This window comes from Centrocercus urophasianus, unplaced genomic scaffold, assembly GCF_019232065.1.
Source record: "Centrocercus urophasianus isolate 14NV4802_14NV808 unplaced genomic scaffold, USGS_Curo_1.0 seq_18, whole genome shotgun sequence".
Lineage (NCBI taxonomy): Eukaryota > Metazoa > Chordata > Aves > Galliformes > Phasianidae > Centrocercus > Centrocercus urophasianus.
Genome location: NW_024884733.1, coordinates 8,022,977 through 8,045,261, shown reverse-complemented (window position 1 = coordinate 8,045,261; position 22,285 = coordinate 8,022,977). Strand labels below are relative to the sequence as shown.

Here is a 22,285-nt window from a genome sequence, read left to right as displayed (position 1 = left end):
AGTGCCTCATACTTCACAGAGGTTAGGAAGAAAACAGTTAAAAATCTAACCCATACAGATGCATGCAGGCAGCGAGTGAGCTGACCACTAGCACATTACCCTTGTCCTGACATCAGTTTGCAGCCAGGTGATGAAAGGCATTTCACCAGCAGCTTTTAGAGCCACCTCTATTAAAGGCTGCTCCTGACCTTAGCTGTCTGAGTGCACTGTTTGCCAAGAATAATTATTTTGGGGTTGTTGCTTTGTGTTTATTTGTTTGTTTTTCCTAATTAATTGTACACTGAGCATCCAACAGGGATATCAATAACTGAACTTACACAAAGGCTTCAGGTGAAATCATTTGCACAAAGCATTAGCAGAAGTGTCAGAGTCCTCAAGACTTGGAGCAATGCTATCTCCAAAGAGCTTTGCAGCTTGATTTAGAAGGTTAGCTATTGACAAAATGGATTTAAGACTGATAGATTTAACAGATTCCGACACTTCTTTGTCTTTCAGACTGATCAGAGCCTGCCTGCACGTGGGTCCATTGACTCCTGGGGAGCGAGAGAGTCCCTAGCGTGACTGAAAGCAGCGGAACCCTAACCAGACCAGAACGATGCAGGTGAGGGCAATAGATGGGGCCGTTGGAGGATAAAGGACTAAGCCTAACGAAGTGCCCACCTCCCTAGCTGTCTCACAGAGCAGGGGAAATGTTAAAGAGCAGGAGAGGGAGCAAAAGAAGCCCGGCAGCTGGGCGTCCCTGGAAGGAAGCAGAGAGCACGAAGCAGCGTCCAAAGGGGAGCGCGGAGAGGTAACGGCTGTAACCGGCACGGCTGGGAGCGCCGCGCTGCGCTGCAGAACAGCGGTGCAACAGCAGCGCGCAGTGACGGGACGTGGAAGGACAGCTTGGGGGAGCGGAACGGAGCCAAGAGCTCCGCTGCCTCTCCGGAGAGAAAGCCGTTGGGATTTCCGAATGCGAGTTGTGTTCTTCGTCTGCTGCTGTGTCTGCTGAGCTGCAGCGATCAGTGATGCGAGCCAGCGGGACGCAGAGGGTTGGGAACTGCGCAGGCAGTGAATGAGGAAGGGAAGCCTGGTTCCATAAGTTTAGCTACAGATGTTTTCTGTTTAGAGTAAGGGCATGGAAAGGCAGAAGCAGACTTTAGGCCCAGAGTTGCACAACTCAAAGCCTGCGTGTTAGTGGCTGTGCTGAACAGTACAGCTGTGTTAGACACAGACCTCAGCAAGTCATCATTTGTAGGATTGAGTCTCTCTTCTTAGGAGCATGGCTGTATGCACCATTTATTTTTAATATCAGCTGTAGCATATCACCACATAACAGGCTGCGTTTATAAGAAACTGGGTGTTGTGCTCCCAGGGAGAAATGTTCCTTGCAGTCCCAGTGCATCTCTGTAGAGTGTTGGGAGGAGTGCAGGGATGAGAACACTGGGTCCCGGGTACCACCACTCGGTAAATGTTCTCTGGTTATTGCTTGTTTCTGTAGTTTTTTTTTTTTTTTTTTTTTTTTTTTTTTTTTTTTTTTCACGCGTACAACACAGCAACCGTGCACACTGAGTTTCAAACTTGTGCCGCTAACAGAAGTTCGTGTTTTAACCCAAACGTGGTTACCAACAACAGTCCCACAGCCCCATGGAACGGCCGCCAGAGGGACCCCCGCGCCGCCCGGACACGCGTCCCGCACCTCCCGCCCCGGCTCCCCATCTCGCAGCGCTCACCGCGGACGCCCGGCGGGCAGACGCACACGTAGCCCTCGGCGCGGTCGTGGCGGAAGGGCGGCGGCAGCTCGGGCTCGTGGCCGTAGCGGGCCGCCCAGGAGCGCTCCAGGCAGCGGCCCGAGGTGCACGGCGCGCTGCTGCACTCGCTGATGTCGGTCTCGCAGTGGGAGCCGGTGTAGCCTGCAAAGGCGAGCAGAGAAGGAAAAGACCCACCGGTCAGGTCCCTCAGTGCCACTTCTCCTCGGTTCTTGAACGCCTCCAGGGACAATGACCCCACCACCTCACCGGGCAGCCTGTTCCAGCACCACAGCTCTAGGCAGGGCAAGCACCTCCCCCAGGCTCGCGGTGAGGAACGGAGCCTAGCGGGCACTGAGCTCGTGGATGGCTTTTATGGCCATGTGGCTTCACGCTTTATATCTGCAAAAAAGGTGAACTTTTCTAACTGAGAGGGATAAGGGGGTGTTACAGGAGAACCTGGGGCTTACCTGGCCAGCAGTGACAGATGACTCCATCAGCACTGTCCTCACATGTGGCGTTGTTGTAGCATGGCTGTGACCAGCACGGGGGTACATGCGTCTCACAGTGCAGGCCCATGAACCCGGTGCCAGTGCAGTTGCAGCTGTACCTGTACACAGGAAAAAGCAGTCACTGCAGGAGCCCAGTCTCTGTTCCCAAACATGCCCAGAGCTCGCATGCTTTTCTTAGGTTTCAATACGGAAATGTCAATTACTTGTGTAGTTCCAATGGTAACAGTAGTGTTAGCTTCTTTTTGATAGCAATGCTGTTGCTATGGGTTTAGACATGAACAAACTGGGTAATATATATACAAATACTAGAAATTGTGCATCTGAAATCATGAGGAATCTTCCTGAGCAACAGGCAAGAGTATACTTCTTTGGTAATTTCTGTGTTTAGTACCTAAATCTCAAACCTGCAGTAAATGCATCAAGGGAGCTGCATGCTGGATTTGATGAAGTGCCTGGGATTTGCTGGCCCCTGGGTCTGGCAGTCAAGTACAAACTTTTCAGTGTCCTGTTTAAGTGTAAGTAGGCGAAAACATATGGCAGGGCAGCGTGTCACTTGTGTGTGGATTGTGCTTAAATTTAGAGGTGACACAGTCCAGGTAGCATTTGGATCTAAGATATAAAATGTATCAATATGAAAGTTATTTTTCTGATTCACATCCTCATCATTACATTTTCAGACTTTAAAAATCATATGCTGATCCCAATGAACAAAGGCCAACCACAGCTCCGGCTGCCTGGGCTGTGCTTAACTTCTGTGCAGGGTGAACTTCTGGTCACGTTGGGTAAAGCAGCTTCCTTGCCCTGAATTCTCTTCATTTACTACACTTTTGTGAACTGACTGCAGGTACTTTTGCATCAGGAGCTGTTGCTCTACATGCCTGTTAAGTATCAGACAGGTGGGCTAATGGATCCTATTGCTATGGCTACTCTGATCAGTCTGCCTCTTCTCCAATGTGTCTGCTTATCTGCTGTTCGCAGATCCCGTTTTGTCCTGGTTTCAGCTGGGAGATCATTGATTTTTTTTTTCTTCATAGTGCCTGGCACGACGCTGTGTTGCGGCTGTAGGACAGCAGCACTGTTGGTAACGCGCAGATGCCTTAGCTGTGGCTGAGCTGTGCCGCGCAGAGCCAAGGGCATTTTAACTTCTTGCCGCCCTGCCAGCGAGGGGAGGGGGCAGTGAGCAAAGGGCTGCGCGGTCGCCTCCCCTGACCCACCCCGCTCCCCCCCCGCTCTCCGCGCGTCCCCACGCGCACCCCCCGGGCAGGTCGGCGCAGCGCGCTCCGTGCAGGCAGGGGCTGCTGGCGCACTCGTCCACGTCCGTCTGGCAGAGGGCGCCGCGGAAACCGGGCGGGCAGGAGCAGGAGAAGGCGGCCGGAGCGTCGCGGCAGGTGGCGCCGTTCTGGCACGGCAGAGACTGGCACTCGTCCACATCCAGCTCGCAGTTGGCGCCTGCGGGGAGAGGGGGGGAGCAGGGTAAGCGCGAGGCTCACGAGCTGGTTTGTTGTTTTGGTGTGTGTTTGGTTGGTCATTTCTCCCAAGAAACGGCAGGTTTCACGTGGAAGTGTCTCAGTGTGCGGCCTTTTGTTTTTTTGTGGTTGTTTTTTTTTTTTTTTTTTTTTTTTTTTTTTCGCAAGGCTTGGGGGAATTCACCAAAACCTGAAATTAGCTTGGAAAGCGAATGGTATCCTGTGCTCCATCAGAAGAGGGGTGGCCAGCAAATACAGGGAGGTGTATGTCCACCTCTACTCTGCTCTTGTGAGGCCCCATCTGAAGTACTGCGTCCAGGTCTGGAATCCCCAGTACAAGGAGCTGTTGGAGAGGGTCCAAAGGAGAGCCACTTGAGCACCTCCCTTACAAAGACAGGTTGAGGAAGCTGCCTTGTTCAGCCTGGAGAAAAAAACGCTGCAGGGTGACCTGATTGCAGCTTTCTAGTACCTAAAGGGAGCCTACAAACAGGAAGGGAGTCAACTCTCTGAAAGGCTAGATAACAACAGGACAAGGGGAAATGGCTTTAAGTTGAGGGAGGAAAGATTTGGGTTGGATGTCAGGGGGAAGTTCTTTACTCTGAGAGTGGTGAGGTGCTGGAACAGGCTGCCCAGAGAGGTTGTGGATGCCCCATCCCTAGAGGTGTTCAAGGCCAGATTGGATGGGGCCCTGGGCAGCCTGGTATTAAATGTAGAGGTTGGTGGCCCTGCATGTAGCAGAGGGGTTGGAGATTCATGATCCTTGACGTCCCTTTCAACCCTGGCCATTCTGTGGTTCTGTGATAATTCACAAGAGCAGACCTTTTATTGTTAGCGCAAACACAGAAACAAGTTAAACAAATTTTTGCTCATTCAAACCTACTATGCTACTATCATATTTATGTGATTAGCAACTTAATATCATCAAAGCTGCACCAGTAGCTGAACCCAAGATTACTGACTGGTCAGCTGTGCTTTGATGCTTAGTGTGCGTTTGCTCCTCGTAGTAAGGTGCAAACAGCCCAGCCTTGGGTGCTGGGAAGGCTGTGGTCCTGGAGCTCCACTGCAGAGATAACCAATGAGAACGCAGCAGTGCTAATGGCAGTTCACAGCTCTTGATGACTGCTGGCAGGTTACATGCATGCTCCTTTTCCTTATCTCTACTATAGTTCAGGAGATTAAAAAAAAAAAAAGGCCTGTTAATGTCCTGCATTTCCCACTTCGGTCATTCCAGCATTCTGCATGTTTATCTACTTATTTCATGCATTGGGTAAAAAGAAATGATTTTTATTTTAATAACTTCCACCTGCCAAGTCAGCTTATTTTAGCAGCCATATCAACCTCAAAATACATTGGCACATCGTAGTGAAAAAGCTGCTTTTAAGCTGACCTGCCTGTCTGTCCTTCAGCAGCAAAGGAGGAGCAATATTGTGAACAGTTCTCAAGGGCATTTCCTGATTGGGAGGGAATCTTCAGCAGGGGAGAAACTGCAGGGACTTTGGGCCCTCTGGGGGCTGGAACTTCATCCCTCTCGAGTGAAGGGCAGGCTTCCAAAAGATGCAATGAACACAGGTTGTTTATTGAGGCTATCTTAGCAGTTCATTTAAGAGCTCATCTTTAGCTCTTTCCTGATGCTGCTTTTCCTGTACTGTTCTGAAATTAGTACATTTAACTAGGAACTTTTTGTTTCTTCTGAAAACACTGATATTACTGTTATTTAGCACTGTTTCTTGATATCTCATTTATTTTGTCCCTCTGAATGTAGCATGCTCATCTAAAAAAGAATAAAAATCCACAGAATGGATAAATATCTGAAAATACCTTAAAATATCAAGACAAATTGGAAAGGTGTTAGCTCATAACTGTTTTCACTGCTTTTAAACTTAATTCTCATCCAAATACATGCACTTTTTAAATCTTCCTGGGTAGTTACAAAGCACAATTACCATAATTTTATGAAATGTACTCTTAAAACTTTTTGAGGCTGCACATAAAGCATGAGATAGGTAACGTTCCCAGTCTGTACCCCCAGCCTGTGCCTCGGGGATTTGGCTGCCAGTGGGAGCACCGCAGTGATCCTGCGTGGATTTATGGTAATGCGCATCGCATCCAGACATAGTGAGTGATCCCTCTGTAGTCATTGCCCTGTGAATCCACTGTAATTGTAAGCAATGTGTTTGCAGAAGTGTGTCTAGTGACCGTAAATCTGCCAGAGCATGTTAACAGCTCACAGCAAGCACTGTGAGCCATGTGACAAAACAAGCCCCGCTCAGCAGAGCCGCGGCCCGGCCGGCTTTCAGACCGTGGCGATTAGCAGGAGAGCTCAACGCTGTTTTGTGCTTCACGTCTTTTAATCTATCAGCCCAGCAACCTGCCTTCGGCAATGCTGCCTCAGAAGAAAACTTCCCTCCCTGATGTGCCCAGCCGATGTGATGTGCCGCATGAACGGGGATTCCTTCCCAGCCCAGGCGAGTCTGCTGTCAGATTTTCTCAGATGCGAGGAAGAGAGATGAAAAGATTGGATCTGCGTTTGCACCTCAGTCTTATGTTTTGTCATGAATATGCTGAGTGCCAAACATCATGTGCCAGAAGGCAGGAAAGGAGGGCAGTGCCAGGCACTCCTTGGCCACTCCACAGGGCCAGGAGTTAGGGAGGGGTGGCAGTGCCATGTGTACCTAGCCACACCGGTGCTTGAGATTGGGAAGATGGATATAAGTGATGTTTATAAATTTTGTGGTTTCTTCAGTTACTTTATACTGCTTGCTTTCTAGCTAAGTCCTGCAATGCTCTTCTTTGATAATAATAAAAAAAAAAAAGGCAGGTGAAGGTGAAAGGTGTGTGGCCCCTATTTCCAACTCACTGCCTGTGGGCAGGGTTGGACAGAGGAATGTGTGGGCCCTGTGCAGACCAAAGGGGGGAATCCAGGCCCTCTCCCCTCCTGCACTGCATTGTGGAGCTCAGGCACCCTGGGAAGGGGAGGGCTTCTTAGAATTCTTCTATCTGTATGGAGTGAAGTTGTGTCCCACCACCCAGATGGGGTGTGTTAGATAGCCTTCCTGTTTTTCCTAATCACTAGATTTAAAAGAGCAGGCAAAGAGCTCGCACCTTCCCTTCAGCAGAACTCATAGAAGAATCCCTACTTGGAAGGAAGTGTTTGGTTTTATGGGGTGAGGTGTGAAGTGATGTTTCGGCACAACGAGGCTGAGCGCAGGCAGGCACAAGGACAGCAGCAGTGGCACTTTGATTCAACAAGATTTTTTTTGCCACTTAGCAGTTTTCCTATGTTTTTTGGCATGGCACCGGTTTGAATAGCAGTGTGATGATTTGTACCAACAACCAGCTTGTGGGATAGATGTTTCATGCTGGTAGTCTGACAACTGGGTGCCTAAAGGCTTTGGGAGTGTTTCTTTTAGTGCCTAAGGCATACAGTGCATCTGGTGTAAATATTTGCATGGTGCATATTTACTGCTAAGAATACTGAGTGAGAACTAGGATTCATCAGTTAATAATTTCCTCGTATTGTACAGAGTCTGTTTCAGTTGCGTCATAGTAAAATTTCTTGCACGAAGAATGGATGTAGTCTGTTGCACCTATCTCATCTGACCCTGAAGCACATTCCCTATGCTAAAGGGAACTGTCTTGGGCTCGGGCTGGTTTTTGGAGCAGTCAGAGGTCCTGGGTAGTTCGCAGCAAAGCATTTGAGAGGACTGGCTTCCTTAAGCAGAGTGCAGCTTGGTAATTAGCATCCCCGGCTGTGGGCAGCCAACAGGCGCCATCGCCCGGCTCTGCTGGGGTGAATTAAAGCAAGTGTAATTAGGCCAATGGAGGGAAAGAGGCATTTGATTAAGGTAGCCAGCAAAACTTCGACGAGGCAATTGGGCTTCATTATTTAACAGCTGCATGACACATGTCTTGTAAATAATTTCACACATGTAGAACATTATCATAGAAACTGCAGATTTCATGCTAAATTTTCCAGTCTTGGGCTCTTGGTGTGTTCTAACCTCTTCCATTTGTGTAAGAATTATGTGTGACATTTCTCAGCTATTTTAGGAAGTGCTGCAGCATAGCAATTGTACAGAATACCAGTCGTAGTCCACGAAGCAAGTAGCAACTGCAGCCTGTAACTCAGGCATTTGGTTAACATTACTGCTGTAGAATTTACTGTGCATTCTCTACCTCCATATCAGGAGATATCACCTTTTTAACATCTTAGGGAAATGAGATGAGGCTGGATGACTTCCCGCAGTAATTCATGGTGTCAGGCTGGGATACTAATGGTTGGCAAGATCCCCCGGTGGAGTAAATGAGGGTTTTTATTACCAGTGGGGACACCTCGGGGCTTTCATCCAATAATCCCCCTGGCTTGTGCATTTAGCACAACTCACAGCAAGGTGCAGAAAACAACAAAAAAGAGTGCTTCTGATAAATCATTTGGTTAAGTAGCCTTTAAAAGCTGCTGTTTTACTGCTAAAGGAGCAGCCTGCCACTTCTGTATGGAGCAGTGGTGATTCATCTCTGAGCTGCTGAGAGGGACTTCAGAGCCATGTGTCAAAGCACTGCAGCTCCTTCTCCTTTGTGTTTTAGACATCTTTTCCTTCCTTGGCTCTCTAATCTCCTAACTCTGCTTATTCTGAGTGCTCTGCACTCAGAGTGACTCTGCTCGTTTTTGGCAAGACCTAACAGCATCCACCTAGAAACCTGCAGAATTTTCTGATGAAAGCAGGGCAACTCCAGCAGGATGAGCTCCCTCCAGCAGTTTATTTTGGTCTAAATCTTTACTTCTCTGTCTGGGCTTTTATTATTTTATTATGTTTTCTCCCTCTGTCTCTAAGGTATAGATTCTGTCTCTCAAGCTGAGTTCTTGGTCTACGAATCCAGGCCTGGGCCTCACTGACAGCACAGGTTAAACAAATACAGTTTCCTGAATACCACAGGAGGTCTGGGCTGAGTCTAATCATTGCAGAGTAGCCATGCTGATTGTTAATAGGCTTCTCCTTCCTCCTGCTTTCCCCTGGTTATGCAGTTTTCCCCTCGCCTGGCCCGGGCTCAGACACCCGCTGGTAGCAGCAGGGTGGCAGGAAGGTAACAAGCTTCCTTCAAACAACATTCACCCTGCTCATGAGGGATGCTAACTGAGGGCCGGCTTCCAACAAGAGCTGCGTCAGAGCTGGAAAGCTGCTTTTTACCTCTGACTTCCCTTCCTGCATGGGGATTTTGGGATGGAGCTGTAAACCGCATCTCTTATTTCTTATTCATTTGAATCACTTGAAGCAAGAGCTATTCTTTTTCCCTTTCTTTTGCTGTGTGATTCTTTTTTTCTTTGTTTACCTATTTGGCAATCTATTGCTAAAACACATCCCCTTTTTGCTCTTTAATGATTCACTGTGCACTCTCTTGCTATCCTATCTGTGAATTCATCTTTGAAATTTGAAGGGAACAGCCCCCTGCAGCTATTTTGTGCTCTCCGGTAGAGGAAGTAGGCAAGAAAAATCACACCGAAACCTTAAAAATGGGACCAGATAAAATGGGAATTTATCCCAAACCTGATCACACCAGGTTTGGGAACCTAGTCACACTTTTTCTTCTGTGTAAACTTCTGTGATGTTGTAGTTCTACAGGAATCCTCTGTTTCTGGTAAGGCAGGGGCGAGAAAGTCAATACAATTAGTCAAGGTTAAGTCTACATAAGGTAAGTGGTGAGTTCAGGATATGTATGACTTATGGGCACGGGGAGGGATGGCTGTTGCAGATGTAGTGGCACTTTTTTGATTTTCCTGATTCTGTTTGGAAAGCTAAAATTTGGCTGTAAAATATCTATTTTTCTCTGTCAGCAAGACATTTTTATCCTAGTCCTCACTTTCTTACCAATTTCTGATCCTGCAAATCTTTCTAGGCTTTTGTATTCTGCCTGTCTTTCTGTCTGCCTGTCTTTCGGCATTGCTCATGGCTCACATTGATACCAAGCTTTCTCACTCAACTGGGAAGGCCACTATATGGCCATGTAAAATTTCATCAACTTTGAACTGCTAAAAATCTGAACAGTAGGAATTGTGTCTAAGGATAATTGTTTCTTGATTCAAACTGATAAACTTCCTTCTTGACAAATGTCCATTCTTCTAGAATGTCCAGCTGCAATTTTCTATATCAAGTGAAGTGGTCAGCAGATGTACTCTATAGAGGAAGGCATACTTTTTTTTGAATGCCTGGAACTCACTGCAGTATTGCTGCTTTCCTTCTCAGAAAAGAAGCCTGAAATGAGTTTTGGAAACTTTTCCTCTGGCAAAAAGAAAAGAAATCTATCTGTGGATTCAGCCAGGCTAAATCAGAAAAATAATGCAAGGGGAAAATTTGAGTTATAATATGTGACATCAGTAGGACATATAGCTTAGGAAAACTTACCAGAATGAAACCAGAAAGGCATAGCCATTCTGAGCATTGATGTTGAGGGAAAGTGATAGAATAATCTATTTGGCCTTGAGGTCCAGTAAAATAGAAGAAGAGAAAGAGGCCTGTTAGCGAGGGTGGAAAAGGGAAATCCTTTAGAAGAGAAAGAAAGTCTGAATTGGATGTTTTTGAAAGTTGCTGAAAAAGATACCTTTGTTCAGAAAACAGGGGAAAATGAAAGAAGAATGTTTTAAAAGGCTCCCACAAAGCAAATGCCTAATTTTAAGAATACTCTTTGTTGTAATTAGCAAATCAACCAAGTCTAATTAAGTCTAGTTTTATCACTATCAAACATAAGTTTTGTCTGTAGATGAAAAAGGACTTGTATTTTGAGAATATTTCTGTTAAGACAAAAGTTAACTGGGGCTGTGATGTTTGATGTTTGTTAGAGTGCTCTGTAGCTTGTAGAAGATGTGAAATTTCTTTATGTAATATCACTAGTCAACTATGATAAGGTGTAGCCTGTAAGATGCAGCCGCTGGTGCTGAGGCTGAAGGCCATGTAGTAAGATAGGTATGACTAAATGTGTGTCTGTGTGCGTTTGTATAGGGATAGATCTTAGAACATGGAGTATGGTAGTTCTCCATGACACAAATAAATGGTTGTTTAAAACAGTGCTTACCTGTGTACCCAAGTGGACATATGCAGTAATACCTCCCTATAAGGTTAAGACACGTTGCCCCATTCAGGCATGGGTCTGACACGCATTCATTCACCTCCAGGTCACAGTGCTTGCCTTGATAGCCTGGGACACAGTAGCAGGAGTATTCATCAATCCCATCCCTGCACACAGCTCCGTTGTGGCACGGTTCCGAGCTGCACTCATCAACATCCATTTCACAGCGTGTACCTGTGAATCCTGTGCGACAGAGGCAGGTGGGCCTGGCCAGGCCATCGAGGCACGTGCCTCCGTGTTCGCAGGGGTTGCTGTCACACATACTGATGGCTATTTCACAAGTGGTCCCATTGTACCCATCCGGGCACTCGCAAGTGAAATTGAGGTTTCCAGCAGAACTTGAACAGGTAGCATTTTGAAGACAAGGGTTTGAGAAGCAAGGATCAGAGGTGTTATTGCAGAGTTCCTCCAAGCGTTCCTCAAGTGACATGTCCGCACAACGGCAAATATCGTCTCTGTGACCAGTAATGCATGTGGAGTTCTTTTGGCAGGAGTTTGGTGGGCACCTGGAATCATTTCTCAGGGGAAGTGACTCTAGAAAGGAAAGAAAAACGGTCCTGAGGGACTTCCCCAGTAAACCAGAAAGAACTGCAAGTCTTACCACAAATCTATATCTTGTAGAAGTGGTCATCAACGGCTATGCAATTATCAAACTGAGTGGTATGAAGTTTACAACGGCATCCTATGTGTTACTATTTTTTAACAAAGTCATGTTACTAAATCATGTGTGCTTCAGAAAATCCTTGAAGCTTGGATTCATAGTTCAAGAATCTATTTTCCACCTGTTTTCCCCTCTGTGACAAACAGGTTGTTTAGAGCACCTCCCTATCTCCCCTGCGGACACTCAGTTTCCTTGCTGTTATGGAGTGATGTGGAAGGATGGATTTGGAAACCTAGTGCTACTGAGAGCCACACGGAAACAGCAGAAGAAGAAGATAAAAACATCTGGAAACAAACACCTCTGTGATGTGATGTGGCAGGCTGTGTTGGTGTCTGATGTGAAGTCTGACTCTGAGCAAATAATTAAAGAATATTTTCCACTGCTTTTGCGGAAGAGGTTGTAAGGGAAATAAATGTTTTGGTAAAGGCTTGTTTTTTAATAAAGTTGCACGAGGTTAATCAGGAAAGCCTGATGTGTGATGGCTCTGGTAGGCAGAAAAGTAATTTTCATTCTTACGCAATTAAGATCACTTTGTGACTTGTTCTGACAGACTTTCTTAAAATTTGTATGTTGCATCAGAAAAATAGAAACCAAATGCTGATCACTTTGGATTTACGTTGACTGACACTTGAGTTAATTATCAGTCTCTTCATAAACATTGATACATTAATCTAATTACTAGAGGAATTTGTGCCAAGCATTTCACTGATTAAATCCTTTTCATGTAGCTGAGGCATTTGGCAGTAAAATTCCTTGCAGTAAAGCTTGCCATCTACTGGGAAACCACCAGTACTGCCAGAAACGTGTCAGTACTTTCCATCTTTTAGAAATACTGGAGTTATTAAACGTAAGAAATGCTGAGAAAGACAAAGAAAGTTTCTTTTTTCCTCTTGAATAAGTTTACTTAAGTTAGTGATGCTCTTGATAATATAATCTCAATTTTTCGTATACCAGTCAGTACTTTAAAAGCACGATTTTGCTGTTCGTTTTTTTTTCCCCAGCTCTTTTCTTAGACACCAGAAACTGTAGGAATCATAGAATTATAGAATCCCCGAGGTTGGAAAAGAACTCCAAGATCATCAGGTCCAACCATCCACCTACCACCCACTAAGTCATCTACCTTATTGCAGCGTCTAAATGTTTCTTGAGCACCTCCTGTGGCAATGACCCTATGATGTAATACAGAGTGGTTTGGGATGTTGGAACTGCATGGAAATGAACACAGTAGGGCAAAATTAAGTTAGGGGGAAAGGTAAAATAAGTAGGGCCAGAGTTGTGAGAAAGCTGAAACTATTTGGCTCCTTACTCTCTTGTCAAGGAGACTAATGCTCTTCAGTTAAGCAAGTGATACTGAGGAGCCTGATCTCAAATTTTTCCTGAGGATTGGATGGAGTTTTTTCTAGGTTCTGTTTGAATCAAAGCTAGAATCTTCTTGCATGCTTTTCAAAACGCTCTGCTTTCTTAAATGGGTGCAATTTAAAGTAAATCACCAGTTTTTCCCTATTCTGTGAATCAGATTAGCAATCAGCCATTCAGTCTGCATCAACAAAACCTTGCAAACTATGTTGATCTGTTTTTAGCAGAAATGTCTTTCAGCAAAGGTTTGTTCTTCCTGCAGGTGACTCTTCCCACAAGTTAGTGAAACATGTTAATCAGCAGTGTCATTTAAAATCAGATTTCAATCACCACCAATCACATTGGTATGAGTTTGGGTTCACTTCAGTGCGGTTATGCCTGCACTTTGCTAATCATCACTAATCATCTCATCATGCCTGGGGGCTCCTAGTGATTCGCAAGGCTGTTCTTCAAATGTGCCTTTTCTTCCCTGAAGGGAGGACTCTAAAGCTGTACAGAGGCTCTCAGCACTAACAGCTTCAGGGCCTTTTTTACATACGCTGCAGAGATTTTTCTGAGCTTCTTAACAGAGGCAGTCAATTTTCTAAGGAGGAAAACAAAAATACTACGAGGAGATGGTAACTTCTTGATGTCCATAGTCATCAACAATACATATACTGTGCTTTGGGCTTTGAGGAGGACTGTTTTTTAGAAAGAAGTTTTGAATATAACATGAGGGTAGCAAGGGCTCAGATAGTTCGACGTCTGGATTAACATATTTGTATTGTTTTCTCGTTTAAAATTTGTCCTTGAGATTTTAAAACTAATCTTTTGATGAAATATCAAGATCTGCAACTTCAGTGTGGCGTTGAAGTAGTTAGCTTGTAACTAGAAATATTTAAATGTATTTCAAAGCATTGAGTGCTGCATAGAATAGCACTTGACTCTGGTGTAACTCAGCATATCTTCATTTATGTACAGTATACTGTAAAATGGAAAATACAGTTCACAATGACAATAACTTGCTTGCAAGGATAGTCTTAGAAAATTGTGGATACGCATATATATTACATCTTGAAGAACTAACAGTGAGGAGAATGCATCTGCATAATCTAAAGAGTAAGAGTTTGGGTTCACATACATTCATTGTAGACTGAAAAGCAGAGATGCCATTCAAGGATCAGCATTTGGCAAATATTGAAGAAAAGGACATAAAAACATGCCATTGTGGATTAAGCACTGCTAGGTAAGGGGGCTGTTTTAGCCCTCAAAATAGCATTTCCATCAAGATTGTGAGTAGGTCACTTTTTTTCTTTCCACACAATTCTGATTTACAAACTGAAATCTCAAACTTCCAAAACATTGCACTGACATTATTGCATTCCTATGCAGCCCATCTCCCAATATGCTTGTCTGCTGTCCTAATAATTGAAAGCAATGAGCAGCTTGTAGATACCGTGATAGTGTTTCTCCTTGTCAAACTTCATTGGGGATGGAAATGCCACTCTCTAGGACTTCCCCTGTGCTATCCATGGTTAGAATTATGGCTCCATCTGCTCAGTGAGAAAGGATACCTTGGGAAAGTAGGAGGGAACCTGTAACAAACAAGCAGGAGCTTGTCACTGTGGCCATAAAGAGTTAATCCTGACTTCAGCTGTGTGTCCAAAATGTCCTAGCATGTTGTTATAGAAACCGCTTTCAGGCTTTAAATCTTGAATCATGGTTATAACCATGGTAACCGCCACCACACACAGGCACAAAAGAAAAAGGGCAGTTAATTGAAATGTTCTATTTTATATTGAAAATGTTTCAGATACGTTTGTATCTAAAACCCAAGAAAAGTAAATTAATAACATATCTGAAGGAGAAGTATTCCATATTGTAATGCTATTCAGTTGTTATTCTTATGCCTATTTTAAAATGTTGTTTAGGAAGCACTTTAAGATTGAAGCTATTTGTGATTCAAATTACAGAGAATGTTATTTACATGAGTGTCTCTGTGCTGATCACTTCTGCAAGCTCATGCTTGCTGATTTGTGCTGCTCCCCAGGAACAAAGGATGCTACCATTTGCTGTCATTTTTCCTTGCCATCTTGTTCTTGTTGTGCCAGCCCAGACTTGCTTGTCTGTTTGCTGTATGTTCTAGCAGGCTGTACTGCCACAGCAAGGTGTGTTCTCTCAAAGGCACTGGCTTGGCACACTGTCCAACTAGTGTGAGAGAGGGGTGGCTGCAGCCCATCAGCTGGTGAGGTGTTGTCAGCAACAGGCAAACCAATCATCTCCAAAATGAGATAAATGTTTTCTTCTCAAAGCTCCTCTTCACTTCTATCCTGAACGATGTTAGCATTGATTAGAAACTGAGTTTATTGCTGCTGTGCAATCTCTGTTGCTGTACACACTGTTGAATATAACATTCCTCTTTCACGGTTTCAAAGTGTATCTGCAAGCCCTTGTCTCCTAAGTCTAGAGAAGAGTAAAGATGGGTGTGCAATTCAAGTCTGTGGCCAAGTAATGAAAACCTTTTTTTAGTTTAATTCATGTAGCAGAATTTATTCTTAACACAATAGTGCTGGATTCCTTCATACAAGGGCATGGGGATATGTGGGCAGGTGTTGAACAACTTCAGTAAATGATGGAGGGAACCCAGCAGCCAGCTTTGGATCAGCTTTTCTATTATTTTTTCAGAGGCAAAAAACAGAGATAATCAGGAGTGTTCAAAATCTAAAACAATTTTAACTAGATGCTAGGGATGAAATCAGTGCCTTTCCTGCTTGCAGTGCTTTTGGATCTTCAATAAAGCTGGGGACATTCTCAGCATATGCCTTGAGACACAAAGCCGTATGTTTCCAAACTTGTCTTGTGAACCAGGGAAAAATGAGAGCAATGTTTGCAGCTGCATTCACCTGCATTCACAACTTTCAAAAAAAAAAAAAAAAAAAGAAGGCAAAAGCATACACCTTGGAAGCAAGTATGGAGCAAACTAAGAAGGGAAACAGCACCAGAACCCAGAGGGGCTGCAGGAAGCATGGTCATGCTTCCCTGCAAAACACAGACTGCAAAATTGACTTCAGGTTCAAATTCTGTCCCTGTGTGTTTGCTTTTGAAAGCCACTAGGAGGCATCTTCTTTACCTTTGATTCTACTATCCAATCCATTGCCCCTTATTTTATTTTGTTTTATTTGTAATAAGAGAAATGCATACAGCAATGATTTTGATGCACATTAACATATACAGGTGCTGTGATTTTGAAATGTGACTGCAAATGTTTGTAGCAGTGACACAGGTATGATTTCTTTTTCCAAGTCAAAATTAGATATGTTTAAAGCCCTTAGTGTAAGAAATGCATCAAAACAATATGTAACAAAGGACAAAAATTTTTTTTCATGCAAGTAACATTTTCACATTCACTTTGTTAGTCACCAATTCAGAATCTTTGATTTTCATTTCTTTACATCCTGGTTAAATTTTGGCTTCAAGAAGACATGTATGAGCTCATTGTTCAAACATACAATGGTGATAAATCATGGGGAAGATGGTGTGGCCAGGTGTGTCACATAGGCATATGCTGATGATTCCCAGTTCAACGTGGTCTCCATAAGCACTTGTCTTGTAGCGTCTGATAACCAGGAGATGCCATCAAGGCACATTATATCAGACATGCCATATCCTTTCCGCACAGCCAAACCTCCAGCAACAAAATGCATATTTAGAAAATGATGTTTTTTAACATGCACTAGAACAGGGGCAAAAACTATGACAAAATGCATAAGTCTTTCATAGATCTGTTCCTTTCTCCAGTTCTGGCTTACTGTGCTCCGCTTTGAAGTCCGTAAGGAAGCAAATGATTTAAAGTTTGTAAGTGCAAAGCTGCGTAGTGATGTGTGCGGATGCTGGGATTGCCTCCAGTAGGTTCTCAATAACACAGCTGAGAATTAAACTTTGCTGAAGCCAGCAAAATGCAGCAGAACAGCAAGATCAGCTCCAACTGTGTGTGCTGTCCCTCTGAGCTCCCTGTGTTCACAGTCCTTTTCTCACACAGTTTGTTTCATACAGTGTAACAGTACTTTTGTATCAAAATCATGATGCTGCTTCTCCAGTCTGGCCAGACTTTAAAAAAACAATCAGATCTGTAGCAGATTGACATTGTTTTGCTAGATGTATTGTGCACTCTGATTTCAATACAGAGCACAGGGAAATCGGTTCGTCTTTTTCAGAGTGGTGAACTCGTGGAGGAGTTCACTTTCCTGCCCTTTCTGTTATTTACTGAAGAACCCTTTGGTTCAGAAATCAGCTATTTCTTCCCTGTGTGAGTTCATCACCAACAGGGATTTAGAAACTGTGGGGAAAATGGCAACTCCTGTACTGCTGACCAGGCTAGAGACAGTTGTGTAAAGGGTGCAACCAGAGGCTCCACCTGCTCTGCTTCTGCAGAGCTCTGGTGCTGAGGGCTGCAACTGGTGGAGCCGAAGCCACAATACTGAGATTGGTGAAGAACAACAACGTGGTCATCATCTGCACCAGCTGCCCTCATTGACCTCTCACAGGTAAAACTCAGTCACAGACCCAATAGAAGGATGCTATAAGGAGGCTTCCAGTGAGTGAGAATGCTACAGTTTCACATAGCGATGAAGCTCCACCATGGGTGCTGCGCCATGGTCACTTCTGCCTGCAAGAGCAACAGGCTACAGACAATATTGTGGCATCCTGAAAGTCTTCTGACTTGTAACAGGGGAAGAATTTGGTTTATGGCTTTGTATGAGGAACAAATATTTCAATTCCAGAGTAGGTTCAGAAACGGAAATTAAGAAGGCTGGGAGCTACGTGAAATGGAAGTTCAGGTTAGTCTAGCTGTGCAGACTACCATGGTTTCCTCTCTGGTTTCAAGAACTGTTTGCTGATTAAGGGTAAAACTGTACATGGACCCCCATGTAGTCCGTAGGGCTGTTGTTCCAGCTTTCTCTAAAAGCAACCACCCTCTCTTGTTCACACTACAGTCCTAGAGAGTTCTGGCCAGGCTCTTCCTTGAGGATCAGGTCTTAGTAGGACTTGTTGGAAAGGCAATGTGAACAAACTAAATTAAAAAAAAAAATGAATGATACAAATTAAATAAAACTCATATTGTGGTTGAGGGAGAACAGGAACTGCTTTCCTGCAGAGAGAGATGCATGAGACTTTGGAGGCTGCAAGGAAAATTAGGATTCTTACTAGACTGAAATCCCTGTCTTGACATCTACTATCCCATACAGATAAAGAGCTGGCTTTATCACATGGCTATTTGTGCAGCTCATTATTCTGCCTTTTTCTTCAGAGCAGAGCATGATGTCTGCTCTGTGTCGTGATGTTCACAGCGAAGTGCAATGAGCTTGTGCCACTGCCAGGCCAGTTACAGCCTCTGCTCTCATCAGCTCTGGCTTGTTTCTGTGCAGTAGCACTTGCCTGCCTGGCTGAGTCACCTGATGTTCTCAGAGTTCATGGCTGTGTATGTCACACTGCTTCAGATATGCTACTGAGAGGACAGTTCTCCTGGCTTCACTCCTACATGATAACATACAGTGCAGATGTTTTCTGCCACTTGTTGTCTGCTGGGCCCCAAGCTTACTCTCCCTGCTGGAAATCTGACTGCTGGGGCTCAGAGTTTACGTGCACAGAAGGAGCATGAGCCAGAGCAATAGCAAGGATAGGAATTGAAAATCCTCTCAGCATTTAGGGATGTCTTTCTCTGAAACCTTTGCAAGATGCTGCATTGTAACAGTAAGGAAAAACAGAAGATTAATCAATGCCAGGGCATGACCAGGAGCCTTCTGTGGGGAGGTCTAACCAATAAGCCCCTCATATTGGAGGAATATCACTAAAAGGCAAATTGTTTAAACAAACCTAATGTGGTGGTGTGCTTTAGAATAAAAGAGCTGCCCAGAAAAAGAAAACATGACAGATTTGATGGCAATAATTGTGATAAATATTTAGTGACTGGATATCTGCTCTCACCGGGAGCATTTTTGGCAGAGAGCTCCATGACAGGCCTTGCTTTATGATCCCAAAGGGCACCATACAGCGTACTGTGCTGCGAGGCTGCAGAACAGATTGGAAAGTAATTCTCAGTACTTGGCACCTGGGAATTCTGAAAAGCCATTTTCTCTTAGGATTCATTTCCTTTGGTCAGAGAGATTATTAATTATGGATAGCCTTGAACAGAAAAAGGCACTGTTACTGAGCTCCTAAAACAGTGTCTCATTTAAAATGTATAAAATATATTAATTAGAGGGTCAACTGTGGTGTCTTTTCAAGACAATTTGATATTAATTGGACGATGGTAGCCCTCTGTAACAAATATCTTTCCATTAGTAATCAAGGGAGTTCATAAGCAGAACAGCATAGGAAGGAAGCACTAAAGCATTTATTCTTCAGCTTGCCAGGGCAGTTGGATCATCACCATCCATACAGACTATGGATCATATAGTTCAAAAGTTGTTGTGTTTGCATGTAGCTGTCTCCTGTGTGCCATGTTTCTCAATGGGATACATGCTTAGTAAAGTCATCTTGTTCACTTAACTAAGTGAATAACTGCATTTCAAGCTGAATTTTACCTCTGGATAAATGGAAGCATATTGTTCTTGCTAATAACTATTTAGACTAATTTTGCCTCTGCCCTGTTTTTGTCTGAACTGTGCTTTACTCATTGTGTTTGAACATATGCAGATTGCCACAAAATTGCTGGCAGTTGCGGCAGATGAGCACAAACTTATGATCATCAGCTTGTAGAGATGCACGCCTAGTTTACTCTTAGCATGGTATGACTGTAAGTACGTGTTGATTTGTTTCTGTCATCTATTATCAACATAAATTATATTTGTTGACTGGAAGAGGTTTATTTCTGTAAATTCTGTTGCAAGTACCTTGTATTAACATTTCCCTTATCCTGCAACATTGAATATTCCTGCTATAGTTTGATGCAGTAGTTGCTATATTTTCCACGTACAGCAATTATGAATTACATCTGTGAAACAGAAAGCTTAGCTCCTAAGCAAGGTAGGACAGGTTCCTGTTGGGGTGGTTACACAGAGACAGCTGCAGGGCAGTCAGCAGATTACAAATTAGCACCTTCAGTCCCTTGCTCCTCCTTGGTTCTTTAGGAAGCTAATGAGGTGGAGGCTGAGCTTTCTTCTAGCTCTGGAGCCTAAGCCTGTATCAGATCATTTAGGCATCCGTCGTCAGGCTAGTCCTGCAGACTGGGAGGCTTTGGTAAAGCACCAGTGCTCTGTAAGAAGTCAGTACCTAGCTGCCAGTATTGCTGTCCCAGGGGTTGTAGTGCTATTCTCTACACATGGCTGCTTCTGGTTCACCTGGGCTGACTGGCACAGTGCTTCTTTGGTAAAGGCCTGAGGCTCTGCAGCAAAGGAGATGATGCTTCAGACTGCTTTCCCTCCCTTGTTCCCTTAAGGTGAGAAGGCAAGATGCAATAAAGGAACAGAACACAGAGAGCTCTGTCCTCCCTTGAGCACAAGGAAGCGTAGCGCATCACCTGCAGAGTGATGCAGTCTGCCCCGTTGGCAAGCTGAGCTCTGCTCTGCTTTGCCTTGGATATGCTTTCACTACACTTTTCAGGTAAGGTTCAAAATGAATATGTGCAAGTATAATATCGATTTATAAAGTGAAATTTGTTACCTAGGTGTTGTTCTTCTAAGAATGAATACTTTGGATTAGTATCAAATTTGCACATGTGCAGAGATTTTTTTTTAAGGGAGGAATAATGTGATTCCTATTGATCAGAATTCCCATTCATATCAGTAGTTATTTTGCCAAATGGCTGATATGCAAAGCTTTATTTGTCAAATACACACGTGGACCTGAGCTCTCAGCACTGAGAGGGCTGTCACTGGAACACCTGAACTTCAGCTGCAAAGCCCATCACAAGTACCTCAAACATGTCCCTACTAACTCTGAAGCAGTTCACAAGTTGCTGTGAAGCTCAACTGCAGGAGCACTAGTGTTTTGCACATGCCTGTGGTGGCTGACTTGTCTGCGGCGTGGTTCTGGAGTGAGCTGGCAGAAGTCAGTTAATGTTCTCTGCATTTGGAGTTGCTATAGTGACAATTTTTTTGTTTTTTGTTTTTAAGGTGTGTAGGTTAAGCATTGCCTTCTGTGAGCGTTGAGGGCTTTATCTGTGAGTACAAAAGATGCTGAGACACTGGAGGGCTTGTTATATGCCTACCCTTCAATTTTTTTTTTTCTCTTTTCTTTGCACGTAGTTTCAGTAAAAGCAGAGACTGCTTTTCTTCTCCTCTCCTGGATTATTCAGCATGTAACTCTTACTGAACCTAACTCCATGCATGTTGTTATCCTGCTACCATAATATTAAGCATTTGTTAAATCAATGCTAGATGATGCTTTCTTTCTAGGCTGCTTCTGTAAGTTGTGAAATAACAATGTGCGTTTCTGCTTTATTTGTAGCAAAGGGCAATAATGCTCCAGGCTCTCTTCTGCTGTCATCTTTCTTTCCTGACTGTCTCAAAAAAAGGCTGCAAATTAGTTTCTGGGGAGATCCTCATGTCAACACCTTGCAGTGCTCAACACACTGTGCTTGCCAGGCGATGCTACTCAAAGGACCTGAGCTCTCAGCACTGAGAGGGCTGTCACTGGAATACCTGAACTTCAGCTGCAGAGTCCATCACTCTTTGAGCTGGCTTTTGCCAGACTTGGCTGAAGTTTTTAGAAAGCAGCTTTTATTAAAACCTACTCGGAATATGAATTTGAAAAAGCAAGGTCTTGTTTTCTCTAAGCTGCTGTCTTTCACAGTTTTTTAACAATCTTTTTAATGCTTCTCTGCTTCTCTTGGCAGCTGGCTACAGTGATTGAGTTTTTGTAAGTGTCAGAACAATATCAAGATGATGTGAAGACAGTGTCAAGGCAAATATATAGAGGTGATGCTTTGAAGGTGGGAAAGCACTGTCAGTGCTCCACAGTGAAAATGCTTAGGTGATAAAACCATTGCTACCTTGAGCAAAAACAAGTGGAGCTCTCTAGATTATTGCACTATGAATGTGTCTGGTTGACAACCTGCAGTTAAACTGAAAAAAAACAATTTGTAAGGATGTCTTGTCCCATGTCTTCTAGACTACATTCCAATTCCTAATACCCTATCAATAGGATGCCATTCTGATATAAGCATGTGCTGCACTGATTTGTAACAAGCACACTTCATTAGAAGCCAGAGAACAGGAATTCTGAAAGACTTCAGGGTGAGGTGCAATTCACCTTCAGGGCAGTTTCCAAGTTAAGCACTGATCTCACAGTGAGCCTGTGAATTTGTAGTGTGTGTGTGCTGTGCTTTGTCTCATTTCTGTTCTGAGGGGAAAAAAAGGCCGTTTAGTGATTTCTTAATCCCACTGATAAATCCCACTGAAGGTATTTAAAAAATAAAAACAATTCCTAAGTAGCTTCCAGGGAATAATGTGCTACAAACCCTTC

General features: G+C 44.0%; 1 protein-coding gene across 1 annotated transcript in view; it reads right to left on the bottom strand.

Annotated features, from left to right (window-relative positions):
* Positions 1 to 22,285, bottom strand: part of CRB1 (crumbs cell polarity complex component 1) — a 92,193-nt gene that overhangs the window by 56,739 nt on the left and 13,169 nt on the right. Inside the window, exons 2-5 of the mRNA XM_042819750.1 lie at positions 10,771 to 11,358; positions 3,493 to 3,688; positions 2,198 to 2,337; positions 1,713 to 1,892 (exon numbers count right to left, since the gene is read on the bottom strand). Of these exons, the coding sequence (XP_042675684.1) occupies positions 1,713 to 1,892; positions 2,198 to 2,337; positions 3,493 to 3,688; positions 10,771 to 11,358 (1,104 nt within the window). The remainder of the gene's footprint in view (positions 1 to 1,712; positions 1,893 to 2,197; positions 2,338 to 3,492; positions 3,689 to 10,770; positions 11,359 to 22,285) is intronic.